Below are 20415 nucleotides of genomic sequence, written 5' to 3' on the forward strand. Positions count from 1 at the left end.
TTCATGGATGGTGAAGAGGTGTGAGAACGGCTTTGTGTCCTGTCCTCTTGGCTGTCTCACCTCCCGCATGTACCAGGCACACACCAGCAGAGACTAACTTAAATAAGTCTTGTGTCTTCGTGTCAAGGCTCTGTTGTGGTGATTCGTTTCAATCTGATTTCAACCTTCTCTGACAGAAAAAATAGCTGGGGGGAATACCAACTTATTTTGCTCATGAAAGAGAAATCTTCTTGTTCATTCAGTTATGTGATGACTAAACATGGTACAAATTAATTTTCAGTGTTGGTTATACTTTAAGCAACTTTTTTATCTAGGTAGTGCTCTTTCGAGGAGGAATATTTTATATACTATCCCACTTTAAGTTGTCTGTATTTTACTGTACTCAAGACTCAGACATACCCTTCCATATGCAAAGTTGATGTCACTGTGTCACCAGTGTAATTTGAGAGTTTTATCTAGGTATAGGGATTTATCCACTGTAATGTACCAACATTGTGTTCCAGGGTTCCTTACAGTATGGGAAGGGTTGTACTTGAACCAAAGTTAACCAACACCAGATGATCAACTATAAGCACAAGAACACAATAATAAAACAGTGATTTGTCTGGAATTAGAATATACCTGAGATTTTGAGAAAGATTAGTCAGTTCTAGCCCACAAATTTCAGAGACCCTGATCATATAGTCATAATGTACTCTCGTAAGCTTTCTCTCCATAGTAATCCCTCTGGTCTATTTAATAATTCTGATTATGTGGCTGAGAGGAAGGGACAGGAATACTTTTGCTGACAGAGACATTTACCTAATAGGTACGTGGATTTATCCCTGGAAACTAGAAGCCAAGAGTGTTATGGATTACCTCAATACATGTGTTCGAAACATAGCAGGAATAGGAAAAAATGGAATAACATTTGTGTTTTTTCCTGTGGAATTAGTGTATAACCATTATTTACAAGTGATAATTTACTGGTGAGAGAGGAAGTGAGGTTATTCTTTGTAGATTTAGGCAAGCGAACTATACTGTATTTAAGATTTTTATAACAAAATTAAAAATTGGGAAATGATGGTCTACATTAAAATTACAACAATAAGAACATTACACAATTCTCATTTTCATGTGAGCAGATGATAATCATGTGTGTCTTGGATGAGGAAAGGATCACTCCTTCCCTTTCTCTAGGCCTGTAGCTTTGTGAGCTGGAGCAGTCCTTGGCCACCACTGGGTCCTGAGTGACCCAGAGAAGTTTCCTCCTAGACCTCTGGGGTGGAAGTTGGAAGACTCTCTCAGTCCAAGCAATCACCAAAGCAATGCAGTCAAACGCCTCTGCCTTCAAAATGTTGGTGTGAGACCTGCTCTCCCTACAGCACATGTCCACTCACAGTTTAAAGGACATGATAATTTAGTACCTTAGGATCCTGTAGCAGTTCTCCTAGTTATTTGCATTGAGAAGATAGAGCCCTCCATTGAGCCCCTCTAAGTTTTCTTTTATGTTCCCCAGAAAGGAGAATATCAGGCAACATCACTGCACTTGCACTTGGGCATCATTTCAAATTAACTTAAAAAACAAAACAAAACAGAGAACACCCTCAGACAAAACTGAAAAAGAACAAAGCTAGCATATCTCTATAATGGGAACTGAATTTTATAAAAGGAGAGTGACAGGGGAAAAGAGACATTATTAGGAGTCGTGGCACCATGAAACCTTCTTTAGCTAAGTATCGATGCATATAGGATGAAGGAAAGTGGCTATTTTTAAAAATAGAAGTGTTGTAAATGGATGCATTTGCCTTTGGGTAGAGCACATTCTGTTGATCACCCTTAATAGAAATTCATGTTGACACAGTTGTATTCATGATAGACACTTTAAACAATAGCTGACATTTTGCCAGAGGTCTTAAAACAAACAGATACTGTAAAGTTTGCAAATGCAAATCTAAGAATATCAATTTTCAAATTTAAAAATTTAACATAAAAAGTTATCTATATTTTAGTGTGTATTTGGATTTAAGATTTTAATCTTTATAAGGGTAAAATCATTTCAAAATGTATTCATATCTCAAAAATTTTTAATTCTAAAAAGAATATCACTTATTAATGGGAAATTAATGTATCCTATTCATCACTCTTTTAAATGATCCATCATGGTTAATCCATGTTTCTTAAAACACTTATTAAAATTAAGACACTGTTTTCTGAGGAATCATAAAAATTTAAATCTGTAATTGACATGCATTTTGTTTCAGAGATTGCTCATCAAACAAAAAGCTTTGCTAAGTGCTTATTTTGGAATACAATGTGATATATCTTTGAAGGCTGACTTGTTTCCTGAAACAGGAATTCACTAGTCATTTTCCAACCATTCGCTTATTTTCTTCTCTTTTCTCTGATGACAAACTCTAAATGTTAAACAAACTGGTTGTAGAAAATGTTAATCATTATTGTTTCCCTACATGTCAGAGCAATTACTTCCTTTTGGTGAAATTTTGTTTCTACACAATTTTTTTCATCTAAGTTCCTTTATTTGATGCCTACCTGGATAGTATGAGGTTTTAATGGACAGTTACAAGTTAAGAGGATGGAGATGAAGCATCCTCCTGCATGTGTACGATTTCAATGTAAACTCTCTTATCTCCATACCAGGGTCAAGATCCTTTGTTTTCAATGTCACTTACATTCATTTACATATGGCTTATTACCAGTCATGAGACAGGCACAGAAAAAGACATACCAATTAGCTGATAATTAAATACTTTCCTGCCTGTCTTCTTGCAGTTTGGCAGAAGGCACTAGTTAGAATGTTTTGGTAAAAATTTTTGTTTCCCTTTTGAAAGCAGTTGAATGACTTGCCTGGATCTGTCTGTCCACTATTGATGGCACTAAGTATATGGGATCACAACTATAGTTCCATTCTTTTCAGTTGCAGACTCTGCGCAGGGTGCTAGTGGTAGGGAATGGGAGCAGGGCTTTGGAACTAGAACAAACGTGATTTCATTCAGGAATCTTAAGCTTCTGAAGATGGGTACAACATGTAGACAAATAGCTAGTACAACATTCTAAAAGAGGGATCTGAGGACTTCCCTGGTGGCGCAGTGGTTGGGAGTCTGCCTTCCGATGCAGGGGACACGGGTTCATGCCCCGGTCCGCGAGGATCCCACATGCCGCGGAGCGGCTGGGCCCGTGAGCCATGGCCGCTTAGCCTGCGCGTCCGTGAGCCTGTGCTCCACAACGGAAGAGGCCGCAACTGTGAGAGGCCCGCGTACCGCAAATAAATAAATAAATAAATAAAAGACGGATATGAGATTAAAATACTATTTTACCATCTAGAAAGAATACCCTCAATATACATATTTAGCAAAACATTCTACGGTTAGCACGTCAAAGCAGACCAATCTTTTTTTTTTTTTTCCAGATACAAGATGAAATTTTACTCATAATGAAATGAATCGCTATAAACTAGACATTTTAAGAAGCTGACACATACCACAAATATCATAAAATCTATACAAATAACATAATATTCTTAATAACTACTTAACACCATCTTTTATATCTTTTTTCTCTTCACCTTTTGATTGCATATTTTTTATGCTTTCTTCTCAAAGTTTTTATTTTTATTTTTTTAACATCTTTATTGGAGTATAATTGCTTTACAGTGTTGTGTTAGTTGCTGCTGTATAACAAAGCAAATCGGCTATATGTATACATATATCCCCATATCTCCTCCCTCTTGTGTTTCCCTCCCACCCTCCCTAGCCCACTCCTTTAGGTGGACACAAAGCACCGAGCTGAGCTCCCTGTGCTATGCGGCTGCTTCCCACTAGCTGTCAAAGCAGACCGATCTTAAGAAGTTTGAACATATCTGAAGGAAGCTAATGTTGATCCTACCTAAGGAACCAGTAGTACCAACTGCTACAATAATCACCCACTTTCTATACCTACTCATACTTTTAGAGAAAGTGATATCGTGTATGTTGCACACATATGAGCCATTATTAAAAAACTATTATCATAATTTAAGACTGTTAGTGTTTCATGTCATCTATATAAAACATAACTGAAAAGAAATGGAGGCATACTCCAAGATGCTTAGAGTATTGCTTTTGTCTCTAGGTGGTAAAGTTATGAGTGACTTTTTAAAAATTATATTTTGGGCTTCCCTGGTGACGCAGTAGTTGAGAGTCCACCTGCCGATGCAGGGGACACGGGTTCGTGCCCCAGTCCGGGAAGATCCCACATGCCACGGAGCAGCTAGGTCCGTGAGCCATGGCCACTGAGCCTGTGCGTCCAGAGCCTGTGCTCCGCAAGAGGAGAGGCCACAACAATGAGAGGCCTGCGTACCGCAAAAAAAAATTTTATTTTATTTTGTGTTCAAAATTTCTACAACAAGCATGTTTTATATTTATTCTAAAAGCTTCATAAAAGAATAGTCCAATATTTTTGATCCTAGTATAACTTCAGAGGTAGAGTTGTGGAATTAAAGGTGTAATTTCTAGGTGCTGGTGCTACAATTTATCACTAAATGCATTTTGCCATAGCGCATATAGTAGTTGAAACTAAGTGCTACAAAAAGTGCAGGAAAAGAGGAAAAGAAAAACAAACATTAAAAAAGGCTGAATAGATTTAATTCTGAATGGGTGAGTTACAAATACAATTTTTGCCTATGTTCACATTGAGGACAATTCTTAAACCCAGTTGATAAGTTTAAGAAGTTGAGGAACCGTAGACAGTCTGGTTTAGGAGTCCTAGACAGTCTTACTTGTGAAACAAGACCAGAGCTGTGATGTAATAATAGAAAAGTTCATTTTCCTCACATTTATTACCTCAACCTTTAATTACACCAGAAACTATATTGATTTATGTTCTCAAATCTGACAATTTACTCATAGTAGTGTTAATCTTAATACACAATTTTTATATTTCATCAAAATCAGTTAAAAATTTGAGTTACATGCTAATAGTTCAGATTCTCTAATTTTTTTTTTCTTGAATAGCTAGATATTTAGGGCAAACGTATTTTTTTTTTTGCTAGAAATATGTGAATAATTCTCTTATGTATATTTGGTAGATATAAATATGTTTACCCCTCTATATGGTGCCCATGATGCCAAAGTCTCTTGTGTTCATAGTGTTTTTATGCCAATGAGGAGAAGATCAAGGCTTTGCTTTGACTGAGCTCATTTTGCAGTTGTTTGCCATGGCCGTCAACTCTTAAGGAAACCCACATATTACATGCTGGAAGTACTTCCAAATCCATCTTCTCCCAAAGAAGGATATTTATTTGAGTTTGTGGTCAGCAGAAGCTTGGAGACATGCCGAGTTCCACTAGAGCTTTGGCGGGTCAAGTTTCCATTAACTGAAGAATTCACGCCAGACAATCTGTACCTCAAGCACAAAGTGTTCTGCTCAAGGAAAAACGAATAGAAGTAGGTGAATTGGCAAAAGCTTTTGGAAGGTAGAAATTCTATTAACTCTTTTCAGCCCATTTTGGCTATATTCTCACTAATTGCAAAGCACTTATTTCCTTGTCTCCAGTGAAGAGCAGTGTGGCCAGAGCCAATGATCAACATACTGTATATTCTTAATATTTTGATTATTATTTTCTACTATGTAGTGTTATTTAGGGCCAAACAATTGCCCAATAAACTATATTATAAAATTACCACTGCAGTCATTTCCACGTGTGTAAAGTGGGAGTTAATATGGTAGCTCAGCACCAAGAAGGTGGGCTCAATGAGTGGCACCAATGGTGAGCCATTAGCAGTCCTGTTAAATATTGTTCCCATGTTGCAGATAAATTGTAGCTCAGAGAATGTAAATAGTTTACTTAAATAATAAATCAGAATGTATTTCATTTAATAAATATTCATCTAGCTTACACACACACTCACATACACAGGTTTTCAAAATGCTGGGAGTAGAAGGATGAATCAGGCACAGTCTGGATCAGCATTCAGTGCACAAAACAGAAACGTCTCTGCATAGTTCAAGGAAAAATGGATTTAAATGCAGTGAGTGAGTGCTTAAAACCTCACTGGAAGAGCAGGAGGAATGAAAATTACGGAGGTCTGTGACTGCTTTCTTGGTTTTGAGGTCCCAACCCTGCAGATGTGATTCAGAGGTCAAGAAACTGATGTCTTCACCCTCTTACTGCTAATGTCCCAGCAGACTTTTACCTTCCAAAGGTGGTAACTAGAAAGTGGAAGGTGGTGTGCAGATACTACTGTAAACAATTGCTCTTCTAGAGCTTGCTTAGCAGCTGTCATTGCACAGGAAGGTGACTGCTGCCTCCCTTTAGTCCTTTAAATCTTATTCAAGTGCATCTCATTGACAGATCTCACCTAGTCAGAACCCTAGCTAACATAGATTCCTGTTTTAGCCTTCCATCCCCTGCTCTGTTAGGTGGGGCATGAAGTAGGTGGAAATGGATGCCAGGCCCAGCACCAACAGACCATATGGAACACACAACCTCTGCACTCAAAGAGCTCACAATTTAGTAGTGGAGGCAGATAAATAAAGAGACAATTTTAGTATCATGGCAAGTGCAGTGATGGACTTAGGCACTGTGATGGTAGAGATGGGCTTTGATGTGAGAGCAGTGGGATAAGTCAGGAAAAGGATCAAAAGAGCTTCCTGGAAATGGTGTTGCCTGAGCTAATTCTTAAGGGATTAGTAAGAGCAGATGATACAAAAAGGGAGGGATGCATATGGGAAGGAACAGAATCAACAAGAGATAAAACAGCATGTGAACATGAACAGACATGAAGGGGATGGGGGAAAGTGACATGGTACTAAGGAGTGGAATGGAGGTAGTGAGTTTCAGATTTTACTGTGATCACACTAGCATCATATGGAAGGTGAATATGAAAATATGAAGCTACACAGAGGTGGGGGTATAAATACTGCAAGACCCGAGGTGTGATCAGAAATAAAGGGGATCAGACTTCTGGTTTCCAGTTCCTAATATAAACAGCTTGGAAGTCACCACTCTGTCCTAACAAGGAAAAAACTGAACAGACTGAAAAATCAACAACTATTCTTAGATCTGTAAAAGTGGTGTGAGGACACAGGGCAATCCCCTACCCCCCAGGATTAGAGAAACAGGTGAATACAGGGAGTCTTGGCTTATTGGGGCAGAAAGTCATGATCAGAAACCTACGTGGGAACCAATCTGGGGAAGGACAGCCTGAATTGTTAATGACGGATTGCTGGAGGCTCATTGTATAAAATGCTGAGAGTTAAAGCTCCAGAGAGAGGAGCAGGTATAGGGGGGCCTCCCACACTTTTGTGAGATTTACCTCCAGGACCTTGACCAAGTTCTCACCGTAAATACTTGAGAAAAATCTCCTTGTGTTTGCATCAGGAGGAGGGGAAAAGGGACCATTTTTACATATGCCAGAGCACTCTGCTCTACTCATCAAGGCTTGCTCTCAGGAGAAACCAGGTAACCAGAATCTAACCTGCTGGGGTATTATTAGAGCTTAACTGACCTGCGGGGGAGGGAAACTCCCAACTTTAGTCTTCCATATGGGAAAAGGCAAATACCCAACTCCAGGTACTTTAGCCATCCTGCTCCACCCAAGCGGGGAGAAAAAAGATCAAGAAACACTTGTGAGTTAACAGTCCAGTTAACAGTCCAGAAAAAAGATCAAGAAACACTTGTGAGTTAACAGTCCAGAGGCACATGATCATTCAAAGCCCAAGAGCTAATCCATTGGACCATAGAATGCTTTACCTTCCCCCACCTCTTACCATTTTATTACTGAAGGCCTTTTACAATAGTTCCTTTTACCTGGTACATCATGCCTGGCTATCAAGGAAAAATTATAAGTCATAACTGAAAAAAGGTAGAAAACAAAATTTGAAGAGACAGGGTAAGCATCTGAATGAGACATGGCAGGGATATTGGAATTATTAGACTGGGAATTTTAAACTATGATTAATATGCTAAGGGCTTTAATGAATAACTAGACAGCATGCTAAAACAGCTGGACAATGTAAGCAGAGAGGAGGAAATCCTAAAAAAGAACCAAAAAGAAATGCTAGCGATCAAAAACTGTGACAGAAATGAAGAATGCTTTTGATAGGCTTTTTAGTAGACTGGACACAGCTAAGGAAAGAATCTCTGAGCTTGAGGATATATCAATAGAAACCGCAAAAACTGAAATGTAAAGCGAACAAAGGGAAAAAAGAACAGAACAGAATATCCAAGGACTGCAGGGCAACTACAAAAGGTGTACCATGTGTATAATGGTAATACCACAAGGAGAAGAAAAAGAGAAAGGAAATGAGTGATATCACACTGAGGAAAGGAAGGAATCAAGTATTATGTCCTTGCTTTGGACTTTGATACTTTGATACCTTTTTAACACAGAGGTACTGTTAAGTCAGAATTTTAACCTAGGTCTACTTGATTGCAAAGTCAGTGTTTTCCTTTCTCTTTCACACTGCCTTAACTGTGATTTGGTACTGACCAAGTCATTCTGTATTGAAAGATGTGTCCAAGGAATCCATGGCATCATGTGTAAGTTATGTGTTTACATGTGTATATTCTTTGTTCACAGTAGAAGGCATGACCTCAAGTGGTTCTCAAAGTTTAAAAATCACTGAGCTAAGACTTCTGGCTTAAAAGCCTGATAGCTGGTGTTCATTCAGTTTTGTTCTAGAGATCAAATGCTCACTCAGGAGTATATTTTAAAAGTGTACTAAGTAGTTCTGCTTTAGGTAGTGCTGTAGGTTAAAAATTCTTCAAGATCTCCCTGCCATGAAGCACCAGGGTGTTGAATAAATCACAATGAAAATATGTCTAGGTGCTCTACTGAACGCTGGTGAACATAAAACAAGTCCCGACAGAGACAAACACATGGAGTCTATTGGAAAGAAACAGAATAAGGGAAGCTTGAGTGGTTCTGGAGGCCAATGTTGACTGTAGGAACCTAGAGTTTTGGAGAGTAATGATTGCTGGGGGTGCGCGGTGGGCAGGAGAAGACGTGAGGCCTGCACACACCGAGGGCAAGTTGGGGACTGGATGTGAGAACCTGCATTCCTCCAGGTGCTGCATCCTTAGGGAAAGGTTGTGCTGGGGAAATCCCTGCTGGCCAGGAAACATTTAAGGAACCTCTCTGCCTCTCCCATATCCAGGGATAGAACCTAGTGGGAGCTAATATAGGTCTTGTCGGGACAAAAGCATCTTCAAACTAGCTCTTTCAGGATTCCCAAGGATTAATATTAGCCAAATATGATCCACCATAAACAAGATATCATGAACAAGACCAGCAGAGATAACAAATTCAGGCCCTCAAGGACCCAGAAACAAAACACCTCTGTGTAAAATGGTTATGTTATCAAACAATGTTATTAATGATGGAATTAAAATAAGCAAAGACGAAGCAACTAACAAATTAAAGTGTCACGAGAATCTATTTTACACCCACTAGATTGGCAGAAGTTAGAAAGATGGGTAATACCAAGTGTAGTATGTGGAGCAGCCAGAACTTTCCTGCATTACTGGGGGAAAGAAGAGTATAAATTGGTGCAGTTTGCTCCTAACAATTTTGTAAAGTTGAACTGTGTACACTCTATGACTCAACGTTAACACTTTTAGATAAATACCCTGCACATACACCTGAACGTGCACAAGAGACACTTCTGAGAATGAAGTCTGCAGAGCAGCTGTGTTGGTGATAGCAAAACAAACCGAAAATTTGGAAAACAATGTGCAGGGACAGGAGAAAATAAACTGTGGTGTTCCATACAATGGTATGCTATACAACAGTGACAATGAACTATAGCTATGCACAACGTGTTTAAATTTCAGATACAACGAACCCGCAAAAACACTGTTACCCGACCACATTGACTATGACATTTTTATAAAGCTTAAGTACTTAAAAAACTTAACAGTATGTTTTAAGGGAGATATATATATATATATATATATATATATATATATAAAATATATAAAATATGCAAAATAAAAATATAATATTTATATATTTATAACATTTATAAAATAAAATATTGATATAAGCAAGAGAAATCCTTATATTTGAAATACAATGTGCAATTTTAAAATGTGGGGGAAATGAAAGAATATATAAATACAGTGATCTTCAAGGTTACCAATTATATTCTATTTCTTAAGTTGAGTGGAGGGCACATATTAATATTCTCTTTATTGTATATACATTATTTATCTTCATTTTATGTATAAAAATGTCATAATTTTAAAAGACACTATGAATCATATATACATATATGATTCATATATCCCCTCTTTTCTGGATTTCCTTCCCATGTAGGTTACCACAGAGCACTGAGTAGAGTTCCCTGTGCTATACAGTAGGTTCTCATTAGTTATCTATTTTATACGTAGTATCAATAGTGTATGTATGTCAACCTCAATGTCCCAATTCATCCCCCCCCATTTCCCCCTTGGTATCCATATGTTTGTTCTCTATGCCTGTGTACGGTAGAAACTAACACAACATTGTAAAGCAACTATACTCCAATAAAAATTTTTTAAAAAGTAACCTGCTATGTGGAAGTCAGATGTATTTTTTCATATGAAAATAAAAGCATATTTAGCTGAAAAAATAAAAAAATTAAAAGACACTATGTCTGCATTTCTACCTGATTCATTTCTGTTTTGTAATACTCTTGATGAATGAAAGCTACAAATTTATAAAAGAAGTAAGACATTGACATAAAATAAGACACAGCTTACGAATGTAATTATTATTTGAAGTACTGTGGTTTTTTCGTAGTGTGTTATTCTCAAAGATAGAAATTTTGTTGCAGAAAAAATGTTTGTTGACTCTAAAAATCAATATATAAAATCACTAATGAATTTCTAATGCTCATAAGTGTCCCCTAAAAACAAAATAATTTAATGATGTTACACCATGCATGTTTTTAAATCTTTTGAATCTTGTTCAAGAGAAAATTTAAATTAAGAAAATAGATCTACAATTATTTCAGTTTCTTCTCTTTTGTTCCTGTTTATGTTCTCAGTAGAATCTAGATGTATGCCAATTATTATGATGCCACTCAAGAGACACTTCCAGTGGTACAGTTTTTTAAAGGGACTTTTGTAGTCAGTTCAGCGTGGAATGTTGAACCAGTAGCAAAATCTATGTCCATTTACGTAGAATCCGTAGCACTGTCAAATGGTGTAACTTATTTGGCTTAAGGATTCTCTTCAGATTTGGGGGTGGACTTGAGATGCACCTATTTAGTCACAGAAAGGAGGAAAACACCTCTACATCACTTCAGATGCAAACCTTACATGGTTGAGTTCTTGCTGAAGGAGAGGCTGGCTTTGTGATAGCCCCGTTTTCCTCCTGTTGAGTGAGCTCAGAGGGTTTAACTTTCATTTAACTTGGCAAAATGCATGTGCAAATTTCTTACACTACAATTCCAGGTTTTTATTTTGCTTAAGCGTGTTTCCTTTTTTTGTAGTTGGAATAAGGAAAGGAGAGTGTTTATAGTAAAGTTGGTAATAAAATAAAGAGAATAAAGTGAGTTTTGATATCTGACCATCCTCACATTATAGATAACTACATTGAAATTTAATAAAACATTTTAATTTAAATACACTTTAATAGACACTTATCTAACATAGATTCATTATTTGACAAATTTCTAAAGTCTTTTACATATATTTCGTGGTCTATAATGACTGTTAGCAGTTTGCAGGCTTAAAACGTGGCACTCCTAAAATGCTGAAATTCCTATCAACAACCTATTCTTGAGAAAGATGTGCTTTATTCCATATTGCTTCAGTTTCTGTATGAAAGTTACAGTGATTAATTGCAGTAAGGTTCTTCCTAAGGTTCTTCCTTCTTTCTTCTCCTTAGCTATACACATAATCATTTAAGTGTACGGAATAACAAATTTGTATACCATATGGCCTTCCCTAAACCTTCTCAGTGTCTTAAAGCGTGTTTTGATTTTTTTTCCCCGCCATGTTACTCTAGGATAGTTTCCCAGCACGATTTGGAGGAATTCATTTTGTCAACCAACCATGGTATATCCATGCCCTGTATACCGTGATCCGGCCTTTCCTGAAGGAGAAGACTCGGAAAAGGGTATTTGTTTGCTTCTTTGTTTTTTTATTTCCTTTCTGCTCCCCGTTCAATAAATTATGATGCATACTGTATGTATAACATGTGCTGTGGTAAAATGTGTTTCTGTATTGAATATAACTCTAAAAGATAACATAAAAGATATTTTACAAAATGTAAAAACTTGTGATTAATTCTGAACAGTGTATCTGTGAAAGAAATACTTAAAAACTAGCTCTCTTGCTTTTCCACAAATGGGGAACATTTTAGCACATTCATTATACATTAAAGCCTCAGTTTAAAAGTAAAAAAAATTATACCGTGTTACTATATTGTTATTGGTACACTTAATTTCAAGTAATATGCAGGGAAAAGTTACAATTTTTTATGTTATAAATAGGCGTTAGTTATTTCACAATATGTATTACATTGAATATAGTGAATTTTGTGATCTCTAATATAATTTTGTAGTGATTGTCTTGATCAATCACACATTTCAGAAAGAATACTAATGTGTAGAAATTTTAATATCTCTTTAAATTACAAGTTACTTGAATTCCAAGATTCAGTTTTATCCAACAATGAGGATATTCAAAGTAGATTCCAAAATAATCATTTTTCTGAGAATAAGAATATTTATATAAATTATTTAATGCAGTGCATGGCACATTGTAAATACCGAACACATTTATCACTATTGATAATATTTTAAAATGCATTTTAATGTACATTATTTCATTTTATCCTCCAAACATCTCTGAAAAGTAAGCTTAGTAAGCATCATCTCCTATTGAAAAGCTGAGGAAAGTAAGTCTTAGGATGGATAAATAACTTGCTTATTCATTTACACAGCTGTAAAGTTGTAGAGTTAACATTTGAATACAAATAGCTCTGCATTTAGAGATATTTTTACCACTGTGCTGTGACCAATTTTCAAATGATTAGTTCCACAGGAAAATATAGTTACTTCTAAATCCATAGGGAAGATAATTTTCCATGTTTCTCATGAATGAGAAGGCACTTCAGGTATCTCAGTGCCTTAAAAGCCTTACTGTGAGTGTGAAAGTGAAATCATTGTTAGTATGTGTCGGTGTCAAACATTTGTGAACAGAGAGTTTTCTGTTTGTGAATTTGTTGAATATGTTTTAGTAATTTAGGAGAAAGAATTCTGTAAACAATTATAATTTATATTAGGAATTATTTCTACCACCAAGATTCATATTAATTTACATTTTATAATTTGGAAAAATGTATTGATGTGCCTCAGAAAAAACACTTTCAGCATTGTTCTATGAAGGGATGATCAGGTGATCCAAAATACCTGCTGGGGCTTTTAGCACAGATTGTACTAATGAATGCTTTTTTAGTGTTCATGCTATGCCGCGTGCTGTTCTAAGTACTCTTGGTATGTTAACTCATTTAGTCCCTCCAACAAAGCTTTAGGGTAAGCATTGTTATTTTCCTCCTTTTATAGATGGGAAAATGAGGCATAGAAGCTGAAACCATTTGCTCTAAATCACAGCTAGGAGGTAGTAGAGCTGAAAATGTGGATGTATTGGGAAAACTGTTCCAGGTAGAGGGACTAGCAAAGGCAATGGTCCTTAGGTAGAAACAGGCCTGGAATATTTGACAAACAGCAAGGAGGCCAGAAAAGCTGGAGACGAATAAGCTACTGGGGAGGATATTAGGGGACTGGATGGGCAGGAACATAGTGTGCCCACTCATAGAAGGTCGTAAAGATCTGGGCTTTCAGTCAGAGTGAAATGAGGAGCACTTGAAAGACTTTGAGTGCAGGAGTGACTTGTTGTGACATGATTTTGACATGATTTTGCTCTGTTGAAAAGACTGAAGAGTTTCAAGTCTACAAAACAAGGAAAGTTCTAGGTTTGGGGGTTATTTGACGGAATTTGATGATTTTGACAATGCCTACAAGAATGCATTGCTAGCACTATTCCAGATGGAATTGAGGTATTTGAATTTTACCATTTTAATTAAAACTATATGACTTGGAAATTTTTGTATGAGAAAATAATTATAGATTGAAACACCTTTAATTTTTAAGTATATAATCAATGCACAATGCAACGTTATTATATTTCCTTACTGGAATCCCAAGTGATTCAGCATTACAGTATTACTCAAACAACTTATAACACAGATGCTGTAAATCTATGTTCTGAAAAACTGGTAAAAGGAAACCTAGGAAAGAGTCGTGAATCCTCTTTCACAGTAGACATTTAGCTCTTCATTTTCTTAAATTAAATCAGACTTTGAGTTTCCAGCACACTGGGCTGATGGGAATGTCAACCTTAGGGGTTGACAGGGGTCCCTTCTCAAAATTTCACCAGTGTCTAGAATCTTTCATGTAGAGCCTAACTTCCCATCCATCATGGCCACTTTTGACATGCTCACTGTTCAAGCTAGTATTAGTTCATTGAATTAAGGTCTCCTTCTGCTCCAGCAGAAGGAGATGCTTCAGCATCTTTACTGAAGCCAGAACCCAATGGCGAGGTTTCAATCCACTACCCTAGTGCACTCTTCAGCTGGTCCACAGATGTGGTCCTGCCACACCCCAAGAGCTGACAGGAAACAGGTTTTCCTGCTAGTTGTCACAAATTTCCACTTCTTCCTCAATCGTGGGCTTGCTATTCTATTCCTTGCTAATTCTTAAAAATATTCTACCCTCTTTCTACCATAATTATGGTCAGCTACCATAATCTCTTCAATGGCACGGTTTAGGAAAATAAATTTTTTTTAAATTTAAAAGTTCAGCCTAAGTATAATTGTAAGGTAATCTGAGGCAAAGGAGACCCAAAGAACCAGACTTCTTGCATGAAATGGAGGAAGAAAAAATATACACGGGGGAGAATATAGTAAAACTTCAATAAATGATGAGACAAATGTGTGCATGGCATATTCCAGCAGGGTGTGAGTAGTAGGAGATGTGCTCACAGAAAGAGTTCATAGAGGATCTTATAGGACTTACTCTAAGAGAAAGAAGAAGGCAATGGGGGATTATGAGCAGAATAATGTGAACTGATGGATGTTTTAACATGGTCATTCGGTCTGCTGTGTTGAGAATAGAGTGTTGGTGGCAAGAGTGGAAGTCAGGAGGGCAGTTAGGAGGCAGTAACACAGTGTGAAGGATGATGGGAGTTGTGTTAGGGTTGTAAGGGTGCAGTTGTTCAGATGTTTGAATTCAGGATAGATTTTGGAGGTAGTACCAAAAGAATTTACTGACAACTTAGATTATGAGAGAAGTAAAAGATGAGTCAAATGTTTTGGCCTGAGAAACTAGAAGCATATTTGTACGATTAACTGACATTGAAAATAGGGAGGAGTTGATTTGGGGGAGAGAATTATAAGTTCAATCTTGGATATGTTAAGCTCCAGGTGCCCATTTACCATTTAAGTGGAGGTGTGACATAGAGAGTAGAAATACCAATATGGAGTTCAAAAGAGAGGTCTGGCTTCAAAATATAAATTTTCAGTGTATGGACAATACTTAAAGGCACTAGACTGAATGACATCACCAAGGAGTGAGTATAGTTAGAGAAGAGAATAAATCCGAGAGCTGAAGCCTGGAGCTCTCTGATGTTAAGATGCTGGGGAGGTGAGGAATAACCAGCAAAAGAGTCTGAAAAAAGCATCTATCAAATAGAAGGAAACCAAGAGATCCTGGGAGAAAGTGTTTCAATGAGGAGAGCCATCTACTATATCCAGTGCTGCTGAGAGTTTAAGGAAAATAAGGACAGAGAATTATTGGACACTGAATTTAGCAGTGAGAAGGATCTTGACAAGAGCTATTTTCATGCAATGGTGGGAGGCAAAGCCTATTTGGATTCGATTCAGGAAAAATGGGACAAAAGTACTTGGACAATGAATATAGATGACTCCTTTGATGAGTTTTGCAATGAAAGGAAGGAGAAAAATAGGATAATAACTGGAGGTAAGGTCAAGAGAGGTTTTTATGCATCTGTATGGTGGGGGAGGGAAGAGTAGAGCTGGCATGTTTGTTCTTTGATGGGAAAGATACAGAAGAGGAGGAAATCTGATGATGTGAGAGAGACAAGAGAGAATTGTTTGGGAAATATAACTGAGTGGAAGAGAGAATGAATTCTGGTGCACAGGTGGAGGGGTTGGCCTTTGTAGAGTTTATTCTTCCATTGTGCTGGGAGCAAAGGCAAAGCATATGGATACAGATGCTAGTGGGTGGGTCTCATCTGGTTGCCCTATTTTTTCAGGGAAAGAGGAAACAAGGCCAAAGCTGAAAGTGATGTTGAGGGAGGAGGGAACAGAGTGTTAGTGAAAAGAGAAGTAGTGTGAATTACATTTACTTTTCTAAGGATTTATTACCTAACTCTTGCATGACTTGAAAGATAAGGTTTCTGACATGAAGTAGTACATCTGATGAAATAAAGGTTGTATACCTAATAAAGTTGGGATTTCAGGTGCTAGAACTTAATTTTCCCAGGAAAATTATAAGAACGAGAGCGAGAGCGAGAGCGAGAGCGAGAGCTAGAGAGAGAGAGAGAGAGAGAGAGAGAGAGAGAGAGTGTGTGTGTTTTCCTGTTGTGCTCTGTAAGTAGGAAGGGGAAGGTGTAAAGTGCAATTAACCTGATTTAACTTGGGGAAGACAGTATCTTCCACCTCTGTAAGCCCCACATTATGTATTCCACCAGCCACTTGCTGTGATCATTTTGACCAGTGACCCAATCTCAGATGCTTTTATACTCTTCCACAATTTGTTGAAATTATTTGTTGACTGGTGACTCCCACTCCTCTCATTTTATTTGATATAGACTAGTCTTTGTTTTCCAGTATATTTACTTCCATGGATTCTAAAAGTATGGAAAGCAAGATGAACCTCTGTTCATCTTGAACCTGAAGTGTGAGATTTCTAAGCCACTTATAAATTATAATCTTTAAATAAATATAAAAGTTTATATGAGGTGACAAGAGTACTTTATCAGAGAAGACTGATCTGAAGTCTTGAGATTGAAATGAAAGAAGAGGAAAGAGGTAGCAATTTATGGAGAAACAAATCTTGAGTATGTAGCTTAAATAATTCTCCAGTTTAACCAAAAGCTCTATGTAGACAGTGATAAGAATAATTAACAGATGCACACAGCTTTACAGTTTCAACTCATTCCATTTCTGATTTGAATGATAACCATGGAAATCTCTAGCAGAGAAGATGCTGGCAACATTACAGAACATTGGTCCTTTGGGATGTGAAACTTCAGTCAACCTTTCATTGTGATGATGCTAATCTACTTTTATTTACATCACATACTTTGTATTATAAAGCAGTAATTTAGTGGTTACAGTATTCTTATTTTTACCGAAGATAAAGAGAAAGCCATACTGGTGACAGCTTTTGGGTTTAATAACGTGAATGGGCTCAGCAGTTGTTGAGTCCTTATGAGAAGAGTCTTTTAACAGCATTCATTATGCACATCATCAGCTTTGTACAGCTAACACCAGGATAATGTGCAGATCAACGTGCACATTAGATTCTGCTCATGTTCCCAGCTATGAAGCAGGAAACGAAATTTCTTGTTCCAGTTCTTTAAACCAATAATGATCTGGCCTTCTAGAAGCTACCTAAAATCCCTGAGCCTCAGGATTTTTATATGAAGTATTAGGATTACAGAACCAGCCTTCCTGTTTCACAGAGTAGATGAAGGGCTTAAATATTTTAACAGACATGGAAAACTCTTGCTTTGGCTTTCCTATCCTCAATCCTCCATCCCCCCCACCCCCCGCCCAGTTCCCAAAATCTGGGTGATATTTATTCTCCTCTGTGTGTTTTCTCCCACCCTCTTCTTGCATTTGTAGATATTTTTGCACGGTAACAACCTGAACAGTCTACACCAACTAATTCATCCTGAGATTTTGCCCTCTGAGTTTGGAGGAATGCTCCCCCCTTATGATATGGGAACCTGGGCAAGAACACTGCTAGACCACGAGTATGATGACGACAGTGAATACAATGTGGACTCCTACAGCATGCCTGTGAAGGAGGTAGAGAAGGAACTCTCCCCCAAGTCCATGAAGAGGTATGCTGGAGGTTGCTGGGAAGCGGGCTGGGCCAGGGTGGGGACACCTGATACAACTCCAGATTTTATATTTTTCTGAAGTAGCTATTTGGTGACATTTTAAAGCCTTTCATGCTCCTATGATTGGATGTCTAAGGAGTTTCAAGTCAAAGATAAATTCATTCAAGGTAACCTCAACTCAATGTTGTTCCAAATTCACAATCCAGCTGGCCCCTTAGAAGTCAGCCAATCCAGTGGCTTTTCAAACTGTTCTTTAAGGTTCTGGTTGAGTGCCTCAGGGCAAGCAGGTAGCGGGTGGGGACAGTGCCCATCTCCACTGCGGTGAGACTGACTATCTAAACAAATTTTTGGACTCCTGTGTAAGATTTCATTTGAAGGAAGGGATCCATAGAGCGAACAGACACACACTTCAAACACTAACATTCAAAGCTTACGTTCTTTTTTCAGCATCTCTGCCAAGTTTCTGTTTAAAAGTTTCTGTCTAGCCATTCCTGGGGCAAAACACTGTCTTTCCCTACAGCTTTAATCTTTACAGAATTCACTGTTGAGTCAGAATCTGATTTCCTGCTTTGACTCTCATAGTGTTATTAGGCCTGTTTTCTTTCAGTCAATGGGTATTTATTCAACACATGCTCTGTAATAAAAACTTCCCTAGGCGTTTTGTATCCAATATGGGTAAAACATATGTCCAGCCATGATCTACTGGTGATCGAGGGCAAGGGGGTTGCCAGACACACACAAATGCGTAACTGCCTCTGAGTTTGCATTCTGTAGCAATTAGATGAAGACATCTAATTCTTATGCTACCCCAGGCCACACCAGCCCAGCGTTCATTTGGATCACAAATATTATTTCTTGGTTCATTTCCTATCCTGGAAATATAGGAACCACAGCTCCTACAAGTCTCTCTTCACGTAATTCAGGGAGGACACAAGGGCATCTCCCATGTCATTGCAAACATTATCTTGCATCCTTCTCTGAGGAAAGCCTTAGGGTCATTCGGTCACCACTGACTCATGCAGTGGCATCTTTGAGTCTGGCCTCTTTTATTTGCTGCTGCAGCTGCTGCTGTTCTTGGGGGGCGGGGTGTGATGCCTTTCTCTCCCCAGGCTGCTCCACAACTCCTTGGAGAGAATGGAAAGGCCAGGAACATCTTCAGCTTTAATTTCTCCACTAATGGACAAGCTTATCTTTAAATCAAGTTTGGGCTTTTCAACTCCCTCCTCTTAAAACAAGGCTTCCTAATTTGAGTTATATGCTCTTCTCACCAAAGGGGTTCATTGATGGACCCTAAAAGTGGTCTGTAAAGTGATAAAAGTTGTATTCAAAACTGTGTGTGTATATGTTTGAATGTATGTGTGTATATATAGATATATAAATGTATATATAGTGCTTTTTTTTTCTGGAGAGAAGGCATATTTCATCAAATTCTCAAAGTTGTCTAAGACAAAAATGGTTAAAAGCCATTACCTAAGAATAGGTTCCTTCTGATAAAAATTAAAATTCTAACAGTGATAATTGTTACAATCTACCATTTTTAATAAACTTCTCATGAGTTAGGCCCTTACTAGGTACTTTTTTGGTAACATTCACTTATTTAATTCTCACAACAACCTTGTTAAACAGATATTCGTATCCCCAAAGTCACATAGTCTATATGTGATGGAACAAGGTTCCAATCCATGAGGTACAGAGTCTTTCATGTTGTTGATATACATCTTGTCTACTCTTCTGTGACAGAACTGAGCTACATGAGGATTTGGAGACAGCTCTCATAGGTGTCCCTTAGTCTTTTCCTTTGCCAGCTAGCAATGCTCATTTCCTTTAGCCCCTCCTTCTGTGACTTGTTAACTAATGTGGTCCCCTCCTCTGAGCACACCTCTCTCCATATCCTCTACAGCCTTAGCTGCATCCCCATCACCTACACTTCCTCCAAAACTTCCTACCTGCTCTCTTTGCCTCCACCTTTACCCTGCTCCCCTACCTTCCATTTATTATATTATCCATGTGGCAGTCAAAATAATATTTTAAAAATGTAAATCAGATCATTTCACTTCTCTGCTTTGAATTTCTAAGTGACTGCTGATTATACAATGAATACAATCAACTCCATATCGAGACTTACAATATGCTGCATGATCTGATCCTGCCTACCTCTCTCCTCTAAGTTTATTTACCTTTTCTCTCCTCCCCTACCTTTCAGACACAACATCCTTCTTTATTCTCCTTCAGCCTCCCCAGTTTGTTCCTATCCAAGGGTCTTTATTCTTGTCACCTCTGGCTGGAATATT

At 37.8% G+C, this 20415-nt stretch overlaps 1 protein-coding gene across 1 annotated transcript in view; it reads left to right on the top strand.

Moving 5' to 3' along the window:
• CLVS2 (clavesin 2) overlaps window positions 1-20415 on the top strand; it is a 64133-nt gene that overhangs the window by 38750 nt on the left and 4968 nt on the right. Inside the window, exons 3-4 of the mRNA XM_079939707.1 lie at window positions 11976-12086; window positions 17904-18124. Of these exons, the coding sequence (XP_079795833.1) occupies window positions 11976-12086; window positions 17904-18124 (332 nt within the window). The remainder of the gene's footprint in view (window positions 1-11975; window positions 12087-17903; window positions 18125-20415) is intronic.

The sequence above is a fragment of the Stenella coeruleoalba genome (assembly GCF_951394435.1).
Source record: "Stenella coeruleoalba genome assembly, chromosome: 12".
Classification (NCBI taxonomy): Eukaryota; Metazoa; Chordata; class Mammalia; order Artiodactyla; family Delphinidae; genus Stenella; species Stenella coeruleoalba.